Source organism: Myotis yumanensis, unplaced genomic scaffold (genome assembly GCF_028538775.1).
Source record: "Myotis yumanensis isolate MYYU_CA2020_CCGP unplaced genomic scaffold, mMyoYum1.0.hap1 SCAF_23, whole genome shotgun sequence".
Classification (NCBI taxonomy): Eukaryota; Metazoa; Chordata; class Mammalia; order Chiroptera; family Vespertilionidae; genus Myotis; species Myotis yumanensis.
The window spans coordinates 8,598,496-8,622,008 of NW_027223774.1; the positions used below are offsets into that span (position 1 = coordinate 8,598,496).

At 51.0% G+C, this 23,513-nt stretch overlaps 1 protein-coding gene across 1 annotated transcript; it reads right to left on the bottom strand.

The window, feature by feature from the left end:
- Positions 1-2,345: 2,345 nt before the first annotated feature.
- CEACAM18 (CEA cell adhesion molecule 18) lies at positions 2,346-12,124 on the bottom strand. The gene is made up of 7 exons (XM_070401787.1): positions 11,997-12,124; positions 10,482-10,832; positions 8,624-8,905; positions 7,369-7,641; positions 5,396-5,531; positions 3,241-3,303; positions 2,346-2,935 (listed from the first exon to the last, which is right to left on the bottom strand). The coding sequence occupies exons 1-6, from the start codon at positions 12,046-12,048 to the stop codon at positions 3,285-3,287; spliced, it is 1,113 nt and encodes a 370-aa protein (XP_070257888.1). The 5' UTR covers positions 12,049-12,124; the 3' UTR covers positions 2,346-2,935; positions 3,241-3,284.
- Between the last annotated feature and the right edge of the window lie 11,389 nt (positions 12,125-23,513).

The following is a 23,513-nucleotide window of genomic DNA, read 5'->3' on the forward strand; positions in this document are numbered from 1 at the left end:
GGAATTTCTCCTGACCTTGGAGGGGACCAGCACCAGTCCTTACACCCTGAGGTTCCTCGTGCTGGAACGTCTCACCCAGGCTTTATCTGCTTCTGTCTTTGAAAGTGGAGCTCAAGGGATGCACTTGGAGCAAGTGGATCGAGGTTTGGAAATGGTGAATCTTACACATGATATAAGTGGTTTCTTTAACTGGGATCATACAGCCTGTCCTCCATGTCTGTTTTTCTTAAACTTGGCCTTGCATTTGTTGAGGATCCCACTGTGGGAGCGTATCATGGTTTGTGTACCCATATTTTTCTATGGACGAATGTTTGGCTGGTTTCCAGTTTGGGGTGATGACTCATAAAGCTGCCGTGAGCATGCTTGTACCTGACTGTTTCAAGGTTTGTTTTTGTTTCTCTCAAGCGTTGGGGGGGGGCAGGGCCAAGAGGAGAGTCACATGTTGGGAGCGGGAGGGTCTCTGGGACCTCCCCATAGGGACCGTCACCCAACAGGCAGCTAGATAGATGGGTGGCCTGGAGCTCAGGAGGAAGGTGGGGACGGGCAATGGACAGTGGGAAACATTGGGGTCCAATGATCCTGAGAATGAACACCTACTGATGTGGGTTGGATTGTGTCCTCAGCGCTAAGACCTGGAAATGGGATTTTATTTGGGATTTTATTTTATTTGAAATTCATGCACCGTGGGAAGGGGGGTTACCCTCAGTCCAGCCTGCACTCTCTCCAATCCAGGACCCCTCAGGGGATGTCTGACTGGCAGTTGGACATCCCTCTTGCAATCCGGGACTGCTGGCTCCTAACTGCTCACCTGCCTACCTGCCAGATCGCCCCTAACCACTCTCCCCTGCCAGCCTGATCGCCCTAACTGCCTCTGCCTTGGCCCCCTGCCACCATGGCTTTGTCCGGAAGGATGTCCGGAAGATGTCCTGTCTAATTAGCATATTACCCTCTTATTAGTATAGATAGGGTCTTTGCAGATGCAATCAAGTTATTATGAGGTCCAACTGGATTAGATGAGAGCCTAAATCCAGCGAACAATGTGCCCCCCCCCCACACACACACACAAAGAAGGGAATTTGGACACAGAGATACAGGTAGGGGAAAGCCCACGTGATGATGGAGGCCGAGATTGTAGTGGTGACGCTGCAGAGCCAGGAAGGCTGAGGAGGCCAGAAGAGGCGAGGAAGGACTCTTCCCGGGAGCCTCCCAGGGGAGTGTGGCCCTGCTGAAGCCTTGATGTGGGTCTTCCAGCTTCCAGGCCTGTGAGAGAACACGTTTCCATAGTTTCAAGCCACCCAGCAGCCCTAGGAAACCAGTGCATTTGCTCAGGGCCTCCATCTATCCTGTCTCACTCAGTCCTCACCGTAATGCCTGAGGGGGTCAGTGCTGTCCCCAGGCACAGAGGAGGCACCGGTGAGCTGCTCGAGGCCACAAGGTGGTCTTTAGCCCTGGGTTCTGGGGGGTTGCCTTGGGTCCAGGCATTGTTTTAAGCCTGTGAACATTCCAACAGCAGCAGCTAGACTGGCCGTCCACACTTCCATACATTCAGCCAGGGAGGAGTCTCTCTCTCTCTCACCTCCCTCCTTCCCTCCCTCCATCCCTCCCTCCCTCCCTTCCTTCCTTCCTTCCTTCCTTCCTTCCTTCCTTCCTTCCTTCCCTCCCTCCCTTCCTCCCTTCCTCCCTTCCTCCCTTCCTCCCTTCCTCCCTTCCTCCCTTCCTTCCTTCCTTCCTTCCTTCCTTCCTTCCTTCCTCCCTTCCTTCCTTACTTCTTTCTTTGATTCTTTTTTTTTCTTAGAGAGAAAGGAAGGGAGAGGGAGAGAGAGAAGCATTGATGTGAGAGAGAAACATTAATTGGCTGCCTTCTGTGCACCCTTGGGTCAAGCCCACAACCCAGGCATGTGTCCTGGCCTGGAATCAAACTTACAACCTTTCAGATCACAGGATGCTGCCCAATCAACGGAGCCACACCAGCCAGGGCTCCTCCAAATTTCTTTCTCTCTTTCTTTCTCTCTTTCTCTCTTTCTTTCTTTCTTTCTTTCTTTCTTTCTTTCTTTCTTTCTTTCTTTCTTTCTTTCTTTCTTTCTTTCTTTCTTTCTTCCTTCCTTCCTTCCTTCCTTCCTTCCTTCCTTCCGTCTTCCTTCCTTCCTTTCTTTCTTTCTTTCTTTCTTTCTTTCTTTCTTTCTTTCTTTCTTTCTTTCTTTCTTTCTTTCTTTCTTCCTTTTCTTTCTTCCTTTCTTTTGTTGTAAGTGCCATAGGGATAAACAAATTTGTTTAGATACTTGTGGGCACATCCACAAAGACAGCTCAGAAAGCAAGTTCCAGAAATGGCATCACGGGACCTGAACTCACTTCATGCTGTTTTAACTTTATTGGTTATTTTATGATTACAAAAGCAATGTACACATTTTGTGAGGAAGAAAAAAAAAAAAACACCACTGGAGAATATACAGTGGCATGTAAAGAAGGACACGAAGAGATAGCACTGCTCTTGGTCAACGTTTTCCACAATTTTCGTGCAGGTGTGTATACATGTAAAACTGGGAAACACACACATACATACTGTACATATTATCTGTCTTAATAAATTAGTCTATACTTTTAAATGACGATGGTCCCGTCAGATGCTGCTTTGCATTACGCATTTCTAACTTGTCAGGGTGTGAGCGTTGTCCGCGTTTAGTAGGCACCTTTCCCCAGAGCGGTTCCTAACAGGTCACAGATCAGCTCAACAGGCGCTGTGCCCCATCTAAGCGATTCCCGGCTGCTGGGCGCTCATAGGCTGTGCCCACGAATGGGGACAGCGGTGATTATCGTGATGCTGTTGCTGATGCCATCGATGGTCCCCACCGGCAATTCGAGTTGGGGCATCTTTGCAGCGTCTCTGACGGTCCATGGCTTCAGGTTCAAAAGAGTGGGGACCTTAGAAGCACATTTGCTGGCGGGGAGGAGGCACTGAAATTAGAACACAGAACTCCCCGCGGGACCCGCCCCAGCCTGCAGCCCATTGGCCGGCTCTGCTGGACACAGGCAGCAGCCAATGGCCATGCTGTCGGTGATGTCCCATCCCAGGTCCCAGGTGGGGCCTCCAGACCTTCTCCAGGAGCCTGCGTCTCCCCAGCTGCAGTGTGACTATGGCTGCTCCCTCTCTTCGTGGGTCCCCTGTGAGTACCAGCCCCCATAGCCGAGCCCACCCCTGTGAGGACACTCGGCCCTTCTCCATCACCCTCCTACGCCCCTCACCTCCTAGCTCATCTGGTCTTGTCCTCCAGGTCTGAGGCGGACACTTATATAGCCCGGCTTGTCCTGTGGGGAGAAATCAGGGAAGAAGTCACATCTCGGGTCCATAGGAAACGGAGAGAAAGCAAGAGAGTCCTGGGTAGATGAGGAGGCAGCTTTGTCTTGCCGGCCTTCCCGGGCGAGAGCCCCCAGGAGCAGGAGGTGATGAATCTGGGGGCTAAACCTCTACACCAAGCATGTCAAACTCAAAGGCTAACATCAGGCCAAATAAACAAGGTGTGTCTGTGGGGCCGCAAAACAAAAACCCCAAAAGCTTCAATTTTCATAGAAACATAGGTTTACTTCGATAGAGACGTGCTGAACACAAAGGGATGAAATAAATGAGTCGTGTTCACATAAAAAAAACAGAACATTTTTAATAAAAATTAATATTTTTTCTTGAACATTAACTTACCAGACACTGAATAAACTGCACACATTAATAAGCACAACGCAAATAAACCTATTTTTTCTTGCCTGAAAGCAAAATATTTCCTGTTGAGCACACCAAACAAGTCAGCCCAAGACTAATGACGTGGCCATCGGCTGCTAAAATATTTGCTGCTGGTATGAGTGGAGAGAAATGGTGCGCCTGCACGTAAGGCGAGTAAGGGAAATGAATGCAACACGATTATAGTCATCCGTCATTAGCGAACATTGTCATCCGTTATTGATAATTATGTGTAACAGGATGTTGTAAAAATTAAGTTACGAAATTTTTATTAAAACATTTTTTTTTTTACATACTGTTATATTGGCTGGGCTGCAAGAATATTCATTGTGGACTGCGAGTTTGACATGCTTGCTCTACACCAAGAGTCCTCAACATTCCCCATACTTTCTATGATTCTGAGGCCCTAAGGTCGCTGAAGGAAGATGGCATGGGGCAGGGGATGAATGGAGGGAAAAGAGGCTGAGCATATCTGGGGAAGGAGTTTGCACAACCTGGCCTAAGGACGGATGATGACAATGATAGTGATGATGATTTATTTCATGCCTATTATATGCTAGGCACTACAGTAGATGACTTATAGAAATTATCTAGCCCCGGCTGGTTTGGCTCAGTGGATAGAGCATCGGCCTGTGGACTGGAGGGTCCCAGGTTTGATTACCAGTCAAGGGCACTTTCCTTGGTTGCAGGCCTGATCCTTGGCCCTAGTCAGGGCATGTGCAGGAGGCAACCAATAGAGATGTCTCTCTCACATCGATGTTTCTCTCTCTCTGTCTCTTCCTCTCCCTTCCTCTCTCTAAAAATCAATGGAAAAAATATCGTTGGGTGAGGATTAACAACAACAATAAAGAAATTATCGCCAAAACTGGTTTGGCTCGGTGGATAGAGGGTCGGCCTGCGGACTGAGGGGTCCCGGGTTCGATTCCGGTCAAGGGCATGTGCCTGGGTTGCGGGGTGCGTCCCCAGTGGGGGGTGTGCAGGAGGCAGCTGATCGATGTTTCTCTCTCATCGATGTTTCTAGCTCTCTGTCTCTCTCCCTTCCTCTCTGTGGAAAATCAATAAAAATATATTAAAAAAAAAAAGAAATTATCTTGAACCCTCCCAACAGTTACACGGTTAGATACTTTAACCCCATGTTGCAGGTGAAGAAACAGGAGTTCGGGGGGGGGGGCTGTCACTTGCCTAGTCACACAGCAAGAAAATGAGGAAGAGAAGTCACTGGATAAAGCCCCACTGTTATTTTAGAGCCATGGCTGACTCTAAACCCTCCCCATCTCCCACTGGCTGGCTTCTGGTCCTTAAGACCTCTGTGTCTCCCTAGCCGGTTTGGCTCAGTGGATAGAGCGTCGGCCTGTGGACGGAAGGGTCCCAGCTTCAATTCTGGCCAAGGGCACATGCCTGGGTAGCGGGTGTGCTGGAGGCAGTCAACTGATGATTCTCTCTCATCATTGATGTTTCTGTCTCTCTCCCCCTCTCCCTTCCTCTCTGAAATCAATAAAAATATATATTAAAAAAAAAGACCCGTGTGTCTGCCCCATAGGGTCCCTGACAACCCAGTTCCTGGCTTGTCCCTTCCCCCTTCGCTCTGCAACCCCCACTCCAGGGGGTGCTGGCTTCTGAGTCCAGACCCCAACCGGTGCCCCACCCTTGACCCCGAGCGACAGGTACCTGGTGGAGAAACGAGTGATGAGAAAGTAGATCAGGACTCCGCAGAGGTAGACTCCTCCCAGGACCGTCATCCCGATGAAGAACACCACCAAGGACCCCGAGAGGTAGAAACCCGTCCTGATGTCAGGGATGGTCCCTGGAAGGAGAGGATACGTGGGGGTCGGGACCACCATTCAGTCATCCCTTCACTCACTCACACGCCTATTCTCCAAAGATGTGTTAGGACCTGCTGTGTGCAAAGCCCTGTTCCGGGTGGTAGGGATTCAACAGTGATCAGAACAAGTGTTCTGCCCTCATGGGGCTGACATTGTAGCTGGGAAATTAAGCAAAGAGATGCCTCATATCACTGCAGGAGCAATGCGTGCTCTGGAGAAGAACAGACCATGGAAGGTGACGGAGGGTGAGAGGGCGAGGGCGTGCTGGGGACACAGGGTCATGCACTCGTTGCACAGATGGCGCAAATATTCACTGAGCAGCAACCATATGCCTGCACCCTCTCACAATCCAGGACCCCTCGGGGGATGTCGGAGAGCTGGTTTCGGCCCCATCCCCGCAGGCCAGGCTGAGGGATCCCACTGGTGCACGAATTCGTGCACTGGGCCTCTAGTCTGATTAATAAATGCTCCTAAAGGATTCAACCTTGCCTCTGTGTATTGGCTTAGTGGCGACAGGCAGCCACGGACCCGTGTTGTGTCTGCTATCAAAGCCACGCTTCAGACACCACGGCCATGGCAAACATCTCCTTTCTCTGCACCACTTCCCCTTCATCTTCCCACTTCTTCATTGCAGAGGCAGCCCGGGGAGGAGAGGTTGGGGGGGGGGAGGGGGATGGTTGAGGGCAAGGGCTGTGTGGCCAGACTGCCATGGTTTGAATCCTGCTCCTTGGCTGACTAGAACTGGAACCCTGAGTAAAGCACCCCAGCTCCCCAGCTCCCCGAACCTCGGTTTTCTCGCCTGTACAATGGAGGCGATGCGCACAACAGGCACCTACTCTGGAGGGAGTCTGTGAGGCTCACCCAGGTCGGAAGGGTGGCTGGCACAGAGTGTGTGCTCAGCCAATGTCCATTGATCCTTATCTTCCTGGAATTCACATCAACTCGGGTCTGCCCCAGCCAGTTTGGCTCAGAGGATAGGGCATCAGCCTACGGACTGAAGGGTCCCGGGTCCAATTCCGGTCATGGGCACATGCCTGGGTTGCGGGCTCGATCCCCAGTAGGGGGAGTGTAGGAGGCAGCCGATCAATGATTCTCTCTCATCATTGATGTTTCTATCTCTCTCTCTCCCTCTTCCTTCCTCTCTGAAATCAATACAAATGTATCCTATATAATAAAAGCCTAATATGCTAAGTGTCTGGTCGTCCGGTCATCCGTTCAACCAATTAAAGTGTAATATGCTAATGATATGCTAAGGCCACTCAACCTCTCACTATGATGTGCACTGACCACCAGGGGGCAGACACTTCGACTGGTAGGTTAGCTTGCTGCTGGGGTCCAGCTGATCAGGACTGAGCGAAACGGGCCAGACATACCTTGGAGCCCTCCCGTGGTCCCTCCCCAGCTGGCCAACCTCTTGCATTTGTCCCTGGCCCCAATTGTGCACTGATGGGGTCCCCCAGCCTGGCCTGTGCCTGCTTGCAATCCGGGACCCCTCAAGGGATGTCGGAGAGCCGGTTTTGGCCTAATCCTGCAGGCCAGGCTGAGGTACCCTACTGGTGCACGAATTCATGCACTGGGCCTCTAGTTAAAAAATAAAACAAAGAAAAAAGGAAAAGAAAAACTTGGATCTGAGGACTCTGGGGGCTTCCTAGAGGGGGCAGCTTTGGGCTCTGACCTCAGAGGATGGGAGGACGTCACCCAACTGTTGGGAGCAGGGCCTGGCCAGGTGGTGATGGCACACTTGAGGATGGGCACTCGCTAGGCAAAGGCCTGGGGGTGGGAAGATGTGAGTCCCGGAGGGGTAGCGGCTGCACTTACGGGGCCTCTGGATCCGGATGTCCCTGTAGAAGCTCAGCCCTGCTACTGGGTTCTCCACGATGCACCTGTACCTGCCCATCTGCTCCCAGGTCAGACTTGAGAAGTTGAGGCTCGCTGCCGAGCTCAGGAAGGAGCCGTTGTGGATCCAGCGGTACGTGGGCCCCGGGGAGGAGGTAGAGGTGCAGTCCAGCTGCACCGCAGAGCCGACCTCAGCGGCCAGAACGCTGCTGAACTGGGAGGGCTTAGTCCTCAGCAGCACGCTGTCGGGTCCATCTGCGGAGACAGGGGCTAAGTGTCTGACCCCCGGGGGTCCTGTCTCCTTCTCTCAGTCCACACAAAGTCCTCCCCCAGCTGGAGGTACTTCACTCTGCACCCTTAGCAGGCCCCTAGACCTGCCCCCAGGCAAGGCAGCTGGGCCAACAACAACAACAATAATAATGTCTTCCGTGATGAAGCATGTACTATACGGGCCAGTCCTGTGGTAGCCCTTTACACCCTCATAAAATAGATGTAGCCCAGCTGGCGTGGCTCAGTGGTTGCGTGTCGACCTATGAACCAGAAGGTCACAATTCGGTTCTGGTCAAGGGCATACGCCTGGGCTGCAGGCTCAGTCCCCAGTAGGGAGGGTACAGGAGGCAGCCAATCAATGACTCTCTCATCATTGATGTTTCTATCTCTCTCTCCCTCTTCCTTCCTCTCTGAAAGCAATAAAAATACTTTTTAAAACAACAACAACTAAACAAACAAACAAATAAATAAAAAATGGTGTAGAGTAGAAACAGACACACCAAGCCCGCTGCGTGCCAAGCAGCACTCTAAATACTTTACACAGTCATTTCATTCCCAGGGCAACCCACGGGATGGATCCATTTTATGGATGAGGAAGATGAGGCTCAGAGGAGAGGACTGGGGATTTAACAGTCTTCTATTGACCTACAAAAAGGTTAAGCAAGTCCCCCTATGGCCCTGGCGGGGGTGGGGGAGGGAGGGGCGTTAGCCCTGAGTAGCTATAACCCCTGGCACCTGGGGCCTAGGGTCTGGTTCAAACCTCCAACTAGTAAACAGTGGATGAAGGTAGGAAATTGTCTTCTCCATGAAGACCCAGAGCTGTGGTTTGAACCCAGATCCAGCTGGACTGCAGGCTGGCTCAGGATGCTATTATCTTTCTCCGGTTCTGCCCGTCTTACCCAGACGCCCCTGGAAGGCCCAGAGCCCAGCCCTGGCGCCACACCCATGACCCCCCCAGAACACTTACAGAACACCTTCAGAAAGATGATGTCACTTTTCTGAAGAAACCCTAAGACGTTCTCTATGCCACACTGAATCATGAAGTCATAGCGGCTGAGCTGGTGGAGGATGAGGGTCTTGCGGTCTGGCGAAATCGTCATCTGCTCATTGCTGGACACATTTAAGGCGTTCACATACCACTGGATTCTGGTGGCGTTGGTGACATTGGTGTGGCAGAAGACGGCCATGGGATCCCTATACTCCACCACAGAAGTGGTGTTGGCCGAGATGCCTGGATCACCTTCCCACTCTGTGTGAAGAGGGGAAGATTAGAGATGGGGTCTGCCTCCCCAAGCCCTGCTTTGTCTCCGAGGGGGAGGGGGTGTAGGGTATGTTGGGGAGAAAGCAAGAGTTGTAAAATCGGGGAGGAGGAGTGTCTGGGGTCTTGGCAGGAGAGCACCCCTGATACTAAGGGACAGAAAAGTAGGGAGTGGGCACAAGGCGGCCGAGATGGGGGTGCCTGCCTGGGCCCATCATCCTCTGCACTGAGCCTTTGCTGTGGCATACCCTGCAATCGTGGCCAGTTCTTGACATAAGCATGTGGCCGAAGGGTTGCTTCTGAACCCCCAAATTCCGGGACATCCCCACCTTGAGAGCCATGAGTAGAATTTACAGGGAGAGGTGGTATTTGGAGTCTCCGTCATAGTTGCTCTGAGTCCCCTTTCTTTTACCAGTGCTCCCTCCAACTTTACGACAGGCCACAGGTGTTCATGTTACTCCCATTCTACAGATGAGAAGGCCGAGGGTCACAGAGGGAAGACAAAATCCCAAGGCCATACAATATATACAGCTGGGACCTGTGACTAATATATAGAATATAGTGAAGGTGATGGCTGTCACGCCCATCATAAACCTTGTGTCCTATAAGGCTGCCTAGTAGCCGAAAGAGAGAGAGAGAGAGAGAGAGAGAGAGAGAGTTTGGCTGACCTTGAGGGAGCAAACAACCTGTGTACTGAGCCACACTCGAGAACACAGCCATAGGGCCAGCATTTATGGGCCGACATTTATGAGGCTAGGGACTTAGCGAAGCCACGCCTGAAATCGTTTTCATATATATTTTTTTTTATTGATTTCAGAGAGGAAGGGAGAGAGACAGAGATAGAAACATCAATGATGAGAGAGAATTATTGATCAGCTGCCTCCTGCACGTTCCCTACTGGGAGGGTCTGGGGAGGGGGGTTGAGCCCACAACCCGGGCATGTGTCCTTGACCGGAATCAAGCCTGAGACTCTTTAGCCCGCAGGCCAACGGTCTATCCACTGAGCCAAACCAGCTAGGGCCACACCTGAAATCTTGACACAGAAACTGTGCAATAAAAAAAAAAAATGGAGTTGTTGCCCTAGCTAGTTTGGCTCAGTGGACAGAGTGTTGGCCTGCGGACTGAAGGATCCCGGGTTCGATTCCGGTCAAGGGCACGTGCCCAGGTTGTGGGCTCTATCCTCAGTGTGAGCCATGTAGGAGGCAGCCGATCAGTGATTCTCTCTCATCATTGATGTTTCTATCTCTCCCTCTCCCTTCCTCTCTGAAATCAATAAAAAAAAATATTTTTTAAAAATGGGGTGGTTCTTTTTTTTAGCTGCTAAGCCGGTGGCTATTTGTTGTGCTGCTCTACTCACAGATAACTAACTGACAATGAAACTCTAGCCCGGTGAAGGCAGTGAGTGGCCCATCTTGGGGGGAGAAGCTAAGCTACCATATGCCAAGGCCCCCGGGGTCGTCCGGAGGTGGGTGGGAGACTTGGGCGGTAAGACCTCCAAGGCACCCCACTCCCAAAGCCACCAGGTCCAACTCTCGCATTCAGGGAGTGGGGTGACCTGTCAACTCACTGTGAACCTCCAGCCAGCCGGTTGCTCTTTGGGTCTCGTTGCCGAGGTCCACCCTCACGGTGTAGCTCCCCGTGTCGTTTAACAGGGAGTACTTTATCAACAGGTGGCCTTTCACGGTCACGTTCTCCCGGCTGCTGTACATGGGCCCAGTCTGCCAAGCCTGGGAGGGAGGTTGGTAGCTGACAATCATCGAGTCTGCACTGTCATTTGCACCCCGGTGCCAGCTGTATTCCTGCACACCCTCGGGGACATTCTGCAGTTCCAGGAGGGCCTCATAACCCTCAATCCATGGGGATGAGATGATGGAGATTTGGCCAGAGGCCTGGCAGATCCCCCATGCCAGCAGACTTGCTGAGGAAGAGAGCAGTGGGGGGAGGGGGGCGGAGAATAATTTATATCATCCAAGTAATGACCCACAGACACCCTATCCTTTCCTCTCTATCCACTCAACCTCCACCCTGGTCCATTCTTTCCTCCTTGTCTTCCAGCCTGGACTCTTCCTTGGGACACTTGCAAGTGTCCTCCAATCCATCCTCACATGGCAGTTTTGCAGATCTTTATAAAGGCCCACTTGTGGCCTTGCTCTCTCCCTCTGCTCAGATACTTACCATGGCTCCCAGTGCTCTCTCGTGATGAAGTTCAAACTCAGAGTGGCTTTTTGGACACCCTGAGAGAGAGCTGGTCTTTCGGACTCATTGAGGCTCCCTTCCCATCCCATCTATCCCACCCCATGCCCTCCCTCCCTCATTCATTCATTCATTCATCAGAAGCCATAACATCCCTCCACACGGTGTGTCCTAGTCATACACACAGCCCTCTTGACCCACCGCCCTCTCTCCTGACCGGGCTTTCACATGAGCTGTTCCCCATTTCTGGCCCACTGGTCCCCACTTCCTCTTTGCTGACTGACTTCTACTCATCCCTCTGCTCTCAGCATTGATGTCGCCTCCTCCCCAGCCTGGGTCTGATGGCCCCTGGGTGCTGCCCCAGCCTTCTGGGTCCCCCTCCACCCGTCCCCACCACTCTGGGTTAAGGGGATAGGGTGGCCGATGGGCACCTGGCCCTGGAAGTGAGCCCCGGGAGGGCGGTCTGGGTCACCACTGCAGCCCCAGTCCCCCTCAGCACGGGGCAGAACCCAGAGGGAGTCCTTGGCAGTCTTGGATAAAAGTCCCCCAAGACCTTGATTTAGTGTCTAAATCCAGTGGAGTGGATGTGGACAGAGCTGGAGATCTGTTATCATCTACTGCCTGTGAGCCCGAAACCTTGGTTCTATGGAGGAGGCAGAGATACTTGAGGCCTCAGCTCCAGGCCTCCAGGTGAGGGGTTGGGAAGGGGCCCAGTTGGAGAGGTGGAGGAGGGGGTCAGGAAAATGGGGCACCCAGGGGAAAGTTCTGTGTGTGTGTGTGTGTTGGGGGGGGGCTGTATATCCAGGTATGTGAACTCATGAAAGTCCTGGCGAGGGCCCCGTCTCCGTCACCTCCCCCATCCAGCCCTGCTAGGTCCGCTTTCTCTTACCCACAAGGACCAGTTCCCTCCAGGGGCTGCGTCTAGGTCTGGAAAGGTGCATGAGCGCCCGTGGGTCCTCCCGGTGGAGGGATCTCTCCAGAGACTGGGACCCGCCTCTGCTGCGCCAGCACCCACCTGTATATCAGGTCTAGAGCTGCTGTGTGTCCATCGCCCTCCCGCCTCCAGGGTTGGACTCTGCACCACGGATGGGAGGGGCTGGGCAGGAGGGCCTCCGGGGAGCCAGTCATTATCTTTATGACTTTGTGTTGCCTTTATTGACTTATTTATTTATTATGTATTCACACTATTCTGTCCCGGTTACAAAAACAAAACAAAACAAAACAATAACCACCAACTCACTTTTATGAAAACTTGAAGATACCAAACAACAGAATAAGGACAAGACGCTAAATTTTTTTTTTTTAACGTGTCTTGTCGCATTCAGCTGAAACACACACACATACACACACACACACACACACACACATAAACAAGACAGTCTTAAGGCAGTCATTGATTTCTCTATCATATAAGGACTCTAGTGGGGAGCAGCCCCCGGGGAGTTTGGGAGCTTTGTGATAACAAGGAACCCAGGCTCCTTCAGTGTTGTTGCTCTGCATCCCTGTGGCTCCCACCTCCTGATCCAACATGGTTGCTCGAGCTCCACCAGCACTTTCACGTGCCAGACAGGAGGAAGGAGGAAGGGGTGGGTATGACTCCCCTGAAGGGTCCCTTCCTGAGAAGGGCTCACAACAGCTCTGCGTATATCTCATTGGCCAAAAGTTGTCATGCGGCTACACTTACCTGCAGGGGAAGCTGAAGAATGCAGCCTTTTAGCTGGGTTCCCCTGTATCTACTTTCCTTATCACTAAGGAAAAAGGGGGGGGGGCACTGGGAGGAGATGAGCCACCTCTGCCACACAGAGCAGCTGAGTGGCTCTATTTGGCAACACCCAACATGGAGCATCTCTGTCTATCAGACAGAGCTTGGTGCCAAGTCATGGCAGGAAAATGTCCCCCATCCCCCCTCGCATTCAGACTGTACTGGCCTCTGATGGCAGGTCCACTTACCCAGGACAAAGATGGCAGAGCTGGTTTCATTCATAGCCCATGGCATGAATCTGAGTGGGGTTTTTTTGTTTGTTTGTTTTTATTGATTTTTTTACAGAGAGGAAGGGAGAGGGATAGAGAGTTAGAAACATCGATGAGAGAGAAACATCAATCAGCTGCCTTCTGCACACCCCTTACTGGGGATGTGCCTGCAACCAAGGTACATGTCCTTGACCGGAATCGAACCTGGGACCCTTCAGTCCGCAGACTGACCCTCTATCCACTGAGCCAAACCAGTTAGGGCGAATCTGAGTGTTTAATGCATTGAGACCCCCATGAGGCCCGTGACCTTGGGAGGTGACTGCAGGCTTGGAACATCCCTCAGGCTCCAGAGATTCACACTTATTCCCTCAAGCAGACCCCAGAGCTGGACATGGCCCACCCATCCTGGGTCCCCCACAACTTGGAACACCTGAAACTCTGTCTCTTCAGTCAATGGTGGGATTCCTATGTCATCAGTCCCTGAACACCCCTAAGCTGAGAAGCCCAATGTATGTTGGGAAGTGATTCCTGTCACCAATGCAGACACTATTTTCTTTCATCTGGCCTTTGTCTAAAGTGATTTTTTAAATTATTTTTCATTGAGAGAGAGAGAGAGAGAGAGAGAGAGAGAGAGAGAGAAACATGTCGATTTGTAGTTCCACTTAGTTATGCATTCATTGGTTGCTTTTTGTATGTGCCATGACCAGAGATTAAACTGCAACCTTGGCTTATCGGTACGATGCTCTAAGCAGCTGAGCTACCCAGACAGGGCTCATTTGGCCTTTTTCTCTTGATTTTTTTTCCTTTGACTCAAACTGGCCCCACCTAGCACCCTGACTCACTCACACAGCTCCCTTGGGACAATAACCTTCTAGTCAGCATTCAGGAGTCTTAGAAACAAGTTCTTGAGTCTACTGACGATTGAGACACAGAGTTCAATCAAGCTAAACATAATAGCTTGGCCTCGGTTGAGTTTTAGCTCCAGACCCAGGAAAGCAGAAGGATCCCACAGAGCCAATCCTTTCAAAATTGGACAGAACAACTCCATGACTGACGCCAGGACCAGATGCAATGAGATCCATTATCCCTCCCTTAGCACCAACCAATCAGTAGAGACTATGACCCTAACTCTATTAGTCACCATGATGAATGATTTTCCCCCTATATAATCCATCCCCTGGAAGCCATTGGGGAGCCAGGTCTTTGAGCATGAGCCACCTCTGACTGCAGGCATGGTGCCATCTCCTTAATAAGTCTTCACTTTCTTGGCTGAAAACTCCTTATTGGCCCTTGATTTGCACAGGAAAATGGGCCCCTGCCATCCGGTAAGATTCTCTCCAGAAAGACGTGTCCATCGTGCATGTGGTAGCTCCCCTCAGCCATCTCTAAGGCTCACCTGGGGCAGGTGACAGCCTGGGGAGCAGCCTTATGAGCCCTTCATCTCCTTCTGGAGCTGCCTGGCACTAGTCTCACTCAGCTTATTGATGACCAATGTTGTGCCTGGACCGGCCCTTGTGGTTCTTATGATTACAAGATACCCTCTGCAATAAGCATCAGGAAACCTTGAGAAAATAAAGGTTTATTGCTTATTGGCCCTATAAATTACACAGCACACTTGGGGCCACACAGCAAGGTCACAGGAGGCGGGGGAGGGAGAGAGGTTTTCTTATTGGCGAATTTAAAACATAGAGCATGCCCTAACCGGTTTGACTCAGTGGATGGAGTGTCAGCCTGCGGACTGAAAGGTCCCAGGTTCGATTCTGGTCAAGGGCATGTACCTTGGTTGCGGGCACATCCCCAGTAGGAGGTGTGCAGGAGGCAGCTGGTCGATGTTTCTCTCTCATCGATGTTTCTAACTCTCTATCCCTCTCCCTTCCTCTCTGTAAAAAATCAATAAAATATATTTAAAAAAATAAAACATAGGGCAGGGATTTAAAGCACCAGAAGAGAAAGAAAGGAAAAAAAAAAAAACACAAGTAGCCTAAATGGTCAGTTATTGAAATTAACCAAGATTTGTAAAGCAACGGAGCCTGGCCAGGTAACTCAGGTGGTTAGCGCACTGTCCCGATATGACAAGGTGGCAGGTTTGATCCTTAGTCAGAACACATACAAGAATGAACCGATGAATGCACAAGTAAGTGGAACAACAAATCAATGTTTCTTTCTTTCTATCTCTCTCTCAAAATCAATCAATACATTTAAAAAAAAAAGGGGGGGGCCTCATGGAGAGTAGAGGCTGGGGTCTTATCTAGTCTTGCGGCTGGCAATGTGTTTTTTCCAGAAGGCCATCTTTGATGTGGATGCCTTGGCCACCAAAGCTGGAGTCAGGCACTTGCATTAGAGAGAGAGAAAGAGAGTGGGAGAGAGAGAGAGAGAGAGAGAGAGAGAGAGAGAGAGAAAACTGAATTGTCAGAGCTTACAGTACCAGAGCCCCGCTTTGTTCCTTCTTATCAAGAGAGAAAAACGTCACGGCCCCTCCCAGGGCAAGGTACTGCCCAGCACAGCCGGAATGTACCCTCATAAAACAGGCCCTCCTCCCTGCTTATCAGGCCTGGAGACCACAAGGAATGCTCACCTGGGATCTCTATGGACCTGTAAACCTCTTGGGACCATGACCACCAACAGACCTGTCTTTGTGCCCCTCCAGACAAACCCCACCACCCCAATGCATTAGGCCACCAGGGGGAGCCCTGGAGCTGTGAACCAAAGCAGCCCTGATCTTGGTCTAAAGACTCATGTGTGCGATAGATAGGGTAAGAGGCGGTCACCCCATCAGAGAAGAAGAAAGTGGGATGGAAAATAATAATTATAGTAACAATAGCATTGTTAATAAGAACATCGAAAGGGTGTCCCAAAATTCACGCAAGATTTGAATTGTGTGTGAGCATTAACAACAACAACTACAAAAAAATAAAAGCCTAATTTTACCTGGTTTATTGAATCAGATTCTAATATCTGTTTCCCTTTGATTTCAATCCCTTCAATTTGATAAGTATTACCAAGTACCAGTTATGGCCCAGGAGCAGGGACAATGAAGACCAATGAAGACCGCGGCTTTGCGTCTGTGCCAGCAAAGCCGTGGAGGCCATTTCCCAATGTGCTATTCCATACATAACCCTATATTGTATACTTTATGAATCAATAAAAAATTTACACTTTTTAAAATTATAAACCTGTGTTTTCTATTAAAATTACTTCTTGCGTGAATTTTGGGACACCCTTTATATATATAAAAGCCTAAGCGACAATTATGACCAGATGACCGGATGACTGGATGGTAACTATGACGTGCACTGACCACCAGGGACAGACGCTCAATGCACAGGATCAGGCTCCCTCCTGTCTGGATCGGATCTGCGGGGATCAGGCCAAAACTGCCTCTCCAACATCCCCTGAGGGGTCCTGGATTGCGAGAGGGCGCAGGCCAGGCCGAGGGACCCACTGGTGCACGAATCTGTGCACCGGGCCTCTAGGTAATAACAATTTCCTATTTATCGTTCCTGTGTAGCGAGAATGTACATCTTGAGAAAGGTTTGCCTCTGAGAGGCGGCAGGAAGCAGTGTGTGGTGAAGTAGGATGGGTTGCAAGAGATGGACTGAGGGAGGAGACAGGTGCCATGATCCCAGTAATTCTCTGGGTGAGCAGCAGAGGGCGCCCTCACCAGGGCAGGGAACATGGAGACGGATGCAGGGACGCAGGTGGGCGTCGTGGGCCCGTGCAGCCTGCACGTACTCCACCTTCCAGAGGAGCGTTACGTGATCGCTGCAGGCCTCAGTGTCCTCATTTGAAAAGTGGACATCACAGCTCCTACTTTTATGAACTGGGGAACAAAAACCCAGCTGAATAAAAGTCAGCAACAACAGCCTGGCTGGCGTGGCTTAGCGGTTGAGTGTCGACCTATGATTCCCAATCAGGTCACATGCCTGGGTTGCAGGCTCCATCCCCAGTGTGGGGTGTGCAGAAGGCAGCCAATCAATGATTCTCTCTCATCATTGATGTTTCTCTCTCTCTCTCTCCCTTCCTCTCTGAAATCAATAAAAAGATATTTTTTTTAAAACCCAGCAGCAGCGACAACAAGAACACACACACACACACACACACACACACACACACACAAGAAAATTTGTGTTTCTATCATATTAGAAACCAGCTTCATCCCAAGCTAAGTCAAATTAGGGCCTGAATTTTATGTTTTAAATAAGAGGCAGAGAGAGATAAGATAGGAGCCCCAGATCTGGTGGACAAGTCAGTAATTACTCCAATCCCCAATTTGTCCCTCTCTCTATTTTTTCTTTGTGGGTTTGGGGATTTGGAGTGTATAGTTAAAAACATATGTTTCAGAAACAGGAAGATAAGATTCAAATCCCGGCTCTAGCACGCTAGAAAACGAGATCATAAAATATCTCAGTGTGACAGTCTACTATTATAAGTGTCAATAAGAACACCCAAACCTATAGAGAATTATAAAAAAATATTTTTATTGATTTTCAGAGAGAGAGAGAGAGGAAGGGAGAGGGAGATAGAAACATTGTTGAGAGTGAGAGACATTAATCGGTTGCCTCCTGCACATCCTCTACTAAGGATCCAGCCCAAAGTCCTGGCCAGAAATTGAACGGGGGACCTCTTGCTTCATGGATTGATGCCCAACCACTGAGCCACACTGGCCAGGCAGTTTTTTCTTTTAATGTCACCATTTATACCTTTTTATATTGTGTATCCATTAACAAATGGTTGCTTTAAAACATTTGTCTTTTTTAAAAAATCCTCACTCGAGAATATGTTTTCATTGATTTGAGAAGAGAGAGAGGAAGGGAGAGGGAGAGAGAGAGAGAGAGAGAGAGAGACATCAATGTGTGAGAGAAATAATGATCGGTTGCCTCCATACTTGCCCCGATGTGGGATGGAATCTGCAACCGAGGTATGTGCCCTGACCCGGAATCGAACCCACAACCTTTTGTTGTACGGGACGAGGCTCTAACCAACTGAGCCGCTCCGCCAGGGCAATACTTTTGTCCTTTAACTTTTATACAGAAATTAAAAGTGATAACGACGTGTCAGTCAACAATGGACAGCACATATGACGGTGGTTTACCAGATGGCTGAGGCTGCACCATCGAGGTCTGTATAAGGGTGTGCTGTGATGTCCGCACGGTGACAAAGTCACGGGGGACACAGTGCTCGGAACCTGTGAAGCAGCGCATGACTGCATTGAACATCCTGTCCTCTCAGCTTGAAGAACTCTCTTACGCATTTCCTGTCAAGCATTATGCTAAGCGGAATAAGCCAGTCACAGAAGGACAAATGCTTCGTGATTCCACGTGTTTGAAGTATCTAAGATACTCAGGCTCATAGGAGCAGAGGATAGAGTGGGGGCTGCCTGGGCCTGGAGGGAGGGGAAATGGTGAGTGTATGTTCAGCAGGTATCAAGTGTCAGTTATGCAAGATGTATAACTACTGGAGACCGGCTGTACAACGAAGTGTAAACTGCATTGTGCACTTAAAATTTTTGTTAAGAAAGTAGATCTCACATTAAAGTTTCTTTTTATTTAGTTATTAAGTCTTTTTAAATGTATTTTTATTGATTTTAGAGAGGAATGGAGAGAGAGGGAGAGGTAGAAACATCAATGATGAGAGAGAATCATTGATCGGTTGCCCCTTGCACACACCCTATTGGAGATGGAGCCCGAAACCTGGGCCTGTGCCCTGGCTGGGAATCGAACCGCGACCTCCTGGTTCATAGGTCGACGCTCAACCACGGATCCCTGCCAGCTGGGCTATTTATTAAGTTTTTTTTTAGAGAAAGAGGGAGAGAGAGAGAGAGAGAGAGAGAGATCAATTTCTTGTTCCACTTATTTACACATTCGTTGGTTGCTTCTTGTATGTGTCCTGACTGGGGATCAAACCCACAGCTTTGGTGTATGGGGAAGACGCTCCCACCTACTGAGCTACCGGCCAGGGCTTACATTTTCTTACAACAAACAAACAAAGCTCCACAAAACACGAGACACAGGGAAACACTGAGAAGTGATAGATATATTTCTTACCTTGATTATGGTCATGGTTTCAACAGGTATATGCATATGTCCTGGTGGCAGAAACCTGAATTTCTGCCTCTGCAGGTTCCCACAGGAAGGTGGTCCCCTGGGGCGAGAACACACTCACCTTTTTGGCTGAGCTGAGGTTTTGCAGGAGGTTCTAATTTGGTTTGCTGGGCATTGGATGGGAGGTGGTCGCAAAGTAGGGTGTCAGGAACCTCTGGGGAGGGAGGGAGGTGGGAAGGGAGGGAGAGAGAAAAGAAGAGAGAGGAGGGGAGAGAGGGAAAGAGAGGGTGAGGGGGAACGAGAGGGGGAGAGGGAAAGAGAGAAGGGGAAGAGAGGAGGGGCTAGAGGGAGAGAGAAGGGAAGGGAGAGGGACGGGGAGAGAGGGAAGAAGCGGGGAGAGGGAAAGAGGGGGGGTTTTCCCTGGTGCTACTGTAACTAAGCTTACTGCACACCAACACCAACCCATTTCCTGCGCATTCCTACCAGACACAACATGACCTCTGGGTGACCCCAGGTGGCTCAGGATGCACAGTTGCAGGCTGCTGGGGCCTGTGAAAAGCTAGAGAAACAGCCACAGAGACCAGCCTGGACCAGAGGAGGTGCTGCCCGAAGCAAACACGGGAGGCCAGGTGCAGAGGAAAACCTCACTGTGCCTTAGAAGGGGCGTTCCCAGCAGCCTTCAGGCCCTCACCCAGCCCCGCCCTCATGTGCTGGTGGAGAGAGGCTGGCCAGGGGCCAAGGCGATGACCGGTAATTAGGGGCACCACTTGTGGCTTCATCCTCTTTCTCCACTTTACCTCTCTCTCCCTTTATTTCAGAGAGGAAAGGAGAGGGAGAGAGAAATAGAAACATCGATGGTGAGAAAGAATCGTTGATCGGCTGCCTCCTGCATGCCCGGCCCCCCCATTATGGGGATTGAGCCGGCAACCAGGGACCAAACCCAGGACCCTTGATGCCGCAGGCCAACACTCTATCCACTGAGCCAAACCGGCTGGGGCCTCTTTCTCCACTTCTCAGCAGGATGCAGATGCTTCGGTCGCTGGTACAGGGTGCAGGTGGCAAAGGACAGGCTACAGGGAGGAGCCAGGAGAGAGATGGGCAGGTGCTGCCCTCCCAGGCTCCCGTGGCCTGTCTGTGGCCCTCTCTGAACTGCAGGCTCCGCCTCTGAGAAATGAGGAAGCCAGCAAGTCTCCCACCACAGCCCAGGCGGTTGTGATGGAGAGCGGGCCCGAGGTTCCTCTCCTGTGTGCAACGAAACCTCCTCACCTTATTGTTGGGGCTTCCTCTCGGCTCTGAGGCTCTTCGTTCCTTGAAAGAGGAAACTTCGACATTAGACTAAACCAGGAATGGGCGTGGCAGGTCCCGCTCTGGAGGGGCTGCTGCCCCTGGCATCTGGGGTGAGCTGGAAGGGCAAGGGGTGAGGCCGAGTCTCCCACCCCCGGGTCCCAGGCCCAGCACCCGGATTTCAAGCTGGAAGTGATGATACAGGAGGGCTTGTGCGTCTCCGCACCCTGCACCATCTCCTGCCCTCGGGCAGCTGGAGCAAAACCGCACCTGCCTGTGGCTACTGGTTCCAGAGCTGGAAGGAGCCTGGGGAGGGTGCCCTCAGGGCTGCAGCCCCCCTTAATCAAGTCCCTGGAAATATCACCGTGCTTTGAATATCGCCTGGATGATGGAGATGGATGTATTTCTTTCAACTGGGAAGAAGAAATGATGCAATTACTTACATGCTTGGTTTTTCTGCACGTACCAGGTGTGTGGTACCCCCTGTAATAAGGACAAGGATGGCCCTAATCTGTTTGGCTCAGTGGATAGAGCAGCTGTGGGCAAACTACAGCCCGCGGGCCGGATCTGGCCCGTTTGAAATGAATAAAACTAAAAAAAAAAAAAAAAAGACTGTACCCTTTTATGTAATGATGTTTACTTTGAATTTATATTAGTTCACACAAACACTCCATCCATGCTTTTGTTCCAGCCCTCCAGTCCAGTTTAAGAACCCATTGTGGCCCTCGAGTCAAAAAGTTTGCCCACCCCTGGGATAGAGCCTTGGCCTGCAGACTGAAGGGTCCTGGGTTCAATTCCTGGTCAGAGCACATGCCTAGGTTGCAGGCTTGATCCCCAGTAGGGGGCGTGCAGGAGGCAGCCAATCAATGATTCTCTCTCATCATTGATGTTTCTATCTCTCTCTCCCTCTCCCTTCTTTTCTGAAATCAGTAAAAATACATACAATAAAATAATAAAGACAAGGATGGATGGAAGGTGAGGACCCCAGGAACCTGGATGCTATAGACAGAATTGGGTCCCCTCCCCCCACATTCATCTGTTGAAGCCTTAACCCCCAACAGGATTGTTCTTTCAGAAGGAGTGATATTAAAGGAGCCCATGACGGTGGCCTTCTAAAACTGAGGGTCTGATATGAAAAGGAAGAGAGGACACAGACACTGGGGAGGTGGGGGCTTGCCCAGGGTGGGAATGGCTGGGGGCAGGGGGTAAATTGGAGAAAAAGGAGACCGATGTAAAATTTTAGACAATTAAAAAAAAAAAAAAAAAGCTCAGAGCCAAATCTGAAAAAAAAAAAAAGACAAGGAAGAGAAAGTGAGAAAGTGATCTTCCATTTCTCTCCCCACGTGTAATCCTATATAATAAAGAGGTGATATGCAAATTGACCCTCACGCCTTCGCATCACAAGATGGCTGCCCCATGTCATCACAAGATGGCTGCTCCCCCATAGTCACAGGATGGCCAGCAGGGGAGGGCAGTTGGGGGTGACCAGGCCTGCAGGGGAGGGCAGTTGGGGGCAATCCGGCCGGCAGAGGAGCTGTTAGGTGTCAATCAGGCTGGCAGGGAAGCAGTTAGGGGCCGATGAGGCTGGCAGGCAGAAGCGGTTAGGGGAAATCAGGCAGGCAGGCAAGTGGTTAGGAGCCAGCAGTCCCAGATTGTGAGAGGGCAGGAGGAAGGGAAGTGAGAAAGGAGGCCAGACCTGGGGGACGATGTCATGTGAGCAGGGAGAAAGCAGAAAGCTCCCTAACCCCCCACCCCCTCAGCAATTTCACCCCCTCACTGTCCCTGGGCCCACAGCAGGTCCTACAACTGGGAACGTTCCTTCTTGTCCCTGGAGAGTCTAGGCCACACCCAATCTGCTCTCTTGTGGCTCTTGGGGCCTCCAGTCATGGCCCCAGCCCTGTTTCACCATCATGGCCCCTACCAGGCAGGTCCTGAGGTCATCTTTCCTTCCCACTCCTATGGGGACCATCTCTGGGCATGGATGGAGGGCGTCTACTGGTCTTCTCTCCTCCAGCCCCCACACAGGCCACAGGCTCACTCTGTTTGTTGAGTGAGTGAATGAATGAGGGAGTGAATGAATGAGTGAGTGGGTGAATGAATGCCTGAAGTAATGGCTGCCTGCTACACTTTACTAAGATCCTTACATATATTTGACATGCCACACCCTCACATAAATGTCCCACACCCCTCCCTGCCTGCCTGCCTCCGGGTCTAGATCTGGTGTCTTGACCTTGACATGGCTGACCTTTGGGCTTGCTGTCAGGAGGCCATCCTGTGCAAAGCAGGATGTGCAGAAACGTCTCTGGACTCTACCCACTGGCTGCCCGTTGCACCCTCCTCACTAGCCATGAACATGACATGAGTCCGACGTTGCCAAATGTTGCCGGCGGGCCCTGGTTCAGAACCACAAGTGTACCCAACATTGTGACTTTCAGGCCAGGAAGTGCCCACTGAGGGCACAAACAGCCTGGGCAGGACTCAGACACCCACTCATGGTCTGTCAGTCCTCAGATCTGCAGAGGCCCCTGCTGGCCCCCTTGTGGGTCAGGGCGGGCCTCACCCAGTTCCAGAACATGCTGGATGGACCTGCGCCTGAGAGTCTCTGGGCTGTGGGGTGTCCCCCCTCTCTGTGCAGAATGAATGAATGAGGGAATGAATGGGTGAATGAATGAATGGGTGAATGAATGAATGAGTGAATGAAATAATGGCTGCCCCTGACACTTTACCTAAGATCCTTCCATATATTTTACATGCCTGGTGTAGACACCAGAGTCTAGAAAGGCCTCTAACGGGAGGACCATAGGAGACTCCCGTGTCCCCTCCTCAGATGTCCTCAGAGGTCCTGGTTCAGCTCTGAAGCTGCAGGGAAGACCCGAGATTGGACAGGACTCAGGGTGAGCTTCCTGTTTGTTCTTCTCTGGGAGGGTGTCCAGGGTCTCTGGGCTGTGGGGGGTTTACCTGCTCTGTGCAGAGAGGGGAAGTGCTTGGGCTCTGAGGTTCCTCTTTTGTGAACAGCCAAGTTCTCATGCCCCTCACCAGCTTCCGTGGTCTCACCATGGCCCCCCCGCCCCCCCCCCCCGCACTGCCTTCATTCTTTTTTCACCCACAGG

What these genes read in the sequence shown, in the direction of transcription:
- CEACAM18 (XM_070401787.1), bottom strand. Translation starts at nt 12,048, where the DNA reads ATGCACCTTTCCAGACCTAGACGCAGCCCCTGGAGGGAACTGGTCCTT. An exon ending in CGGCTGGCTGGAGGTTCACA is followed by an intron (nt 8,906 to 10,481) that starts GTGAGTTGACAG and finishes CTCTTCACACAG; the next exon opens with AGTGGGAAGGTGATCCAGGC. An exon ending in CATCTTTCTGAAGGTGTTCT is followed by an intron (nt 7,642 to 8,623) that starts GTAAGTGTTCTG and finishes CTGTCTCCGCAG; the next exon opens with ATGGACCCGACAGCGTGCTG.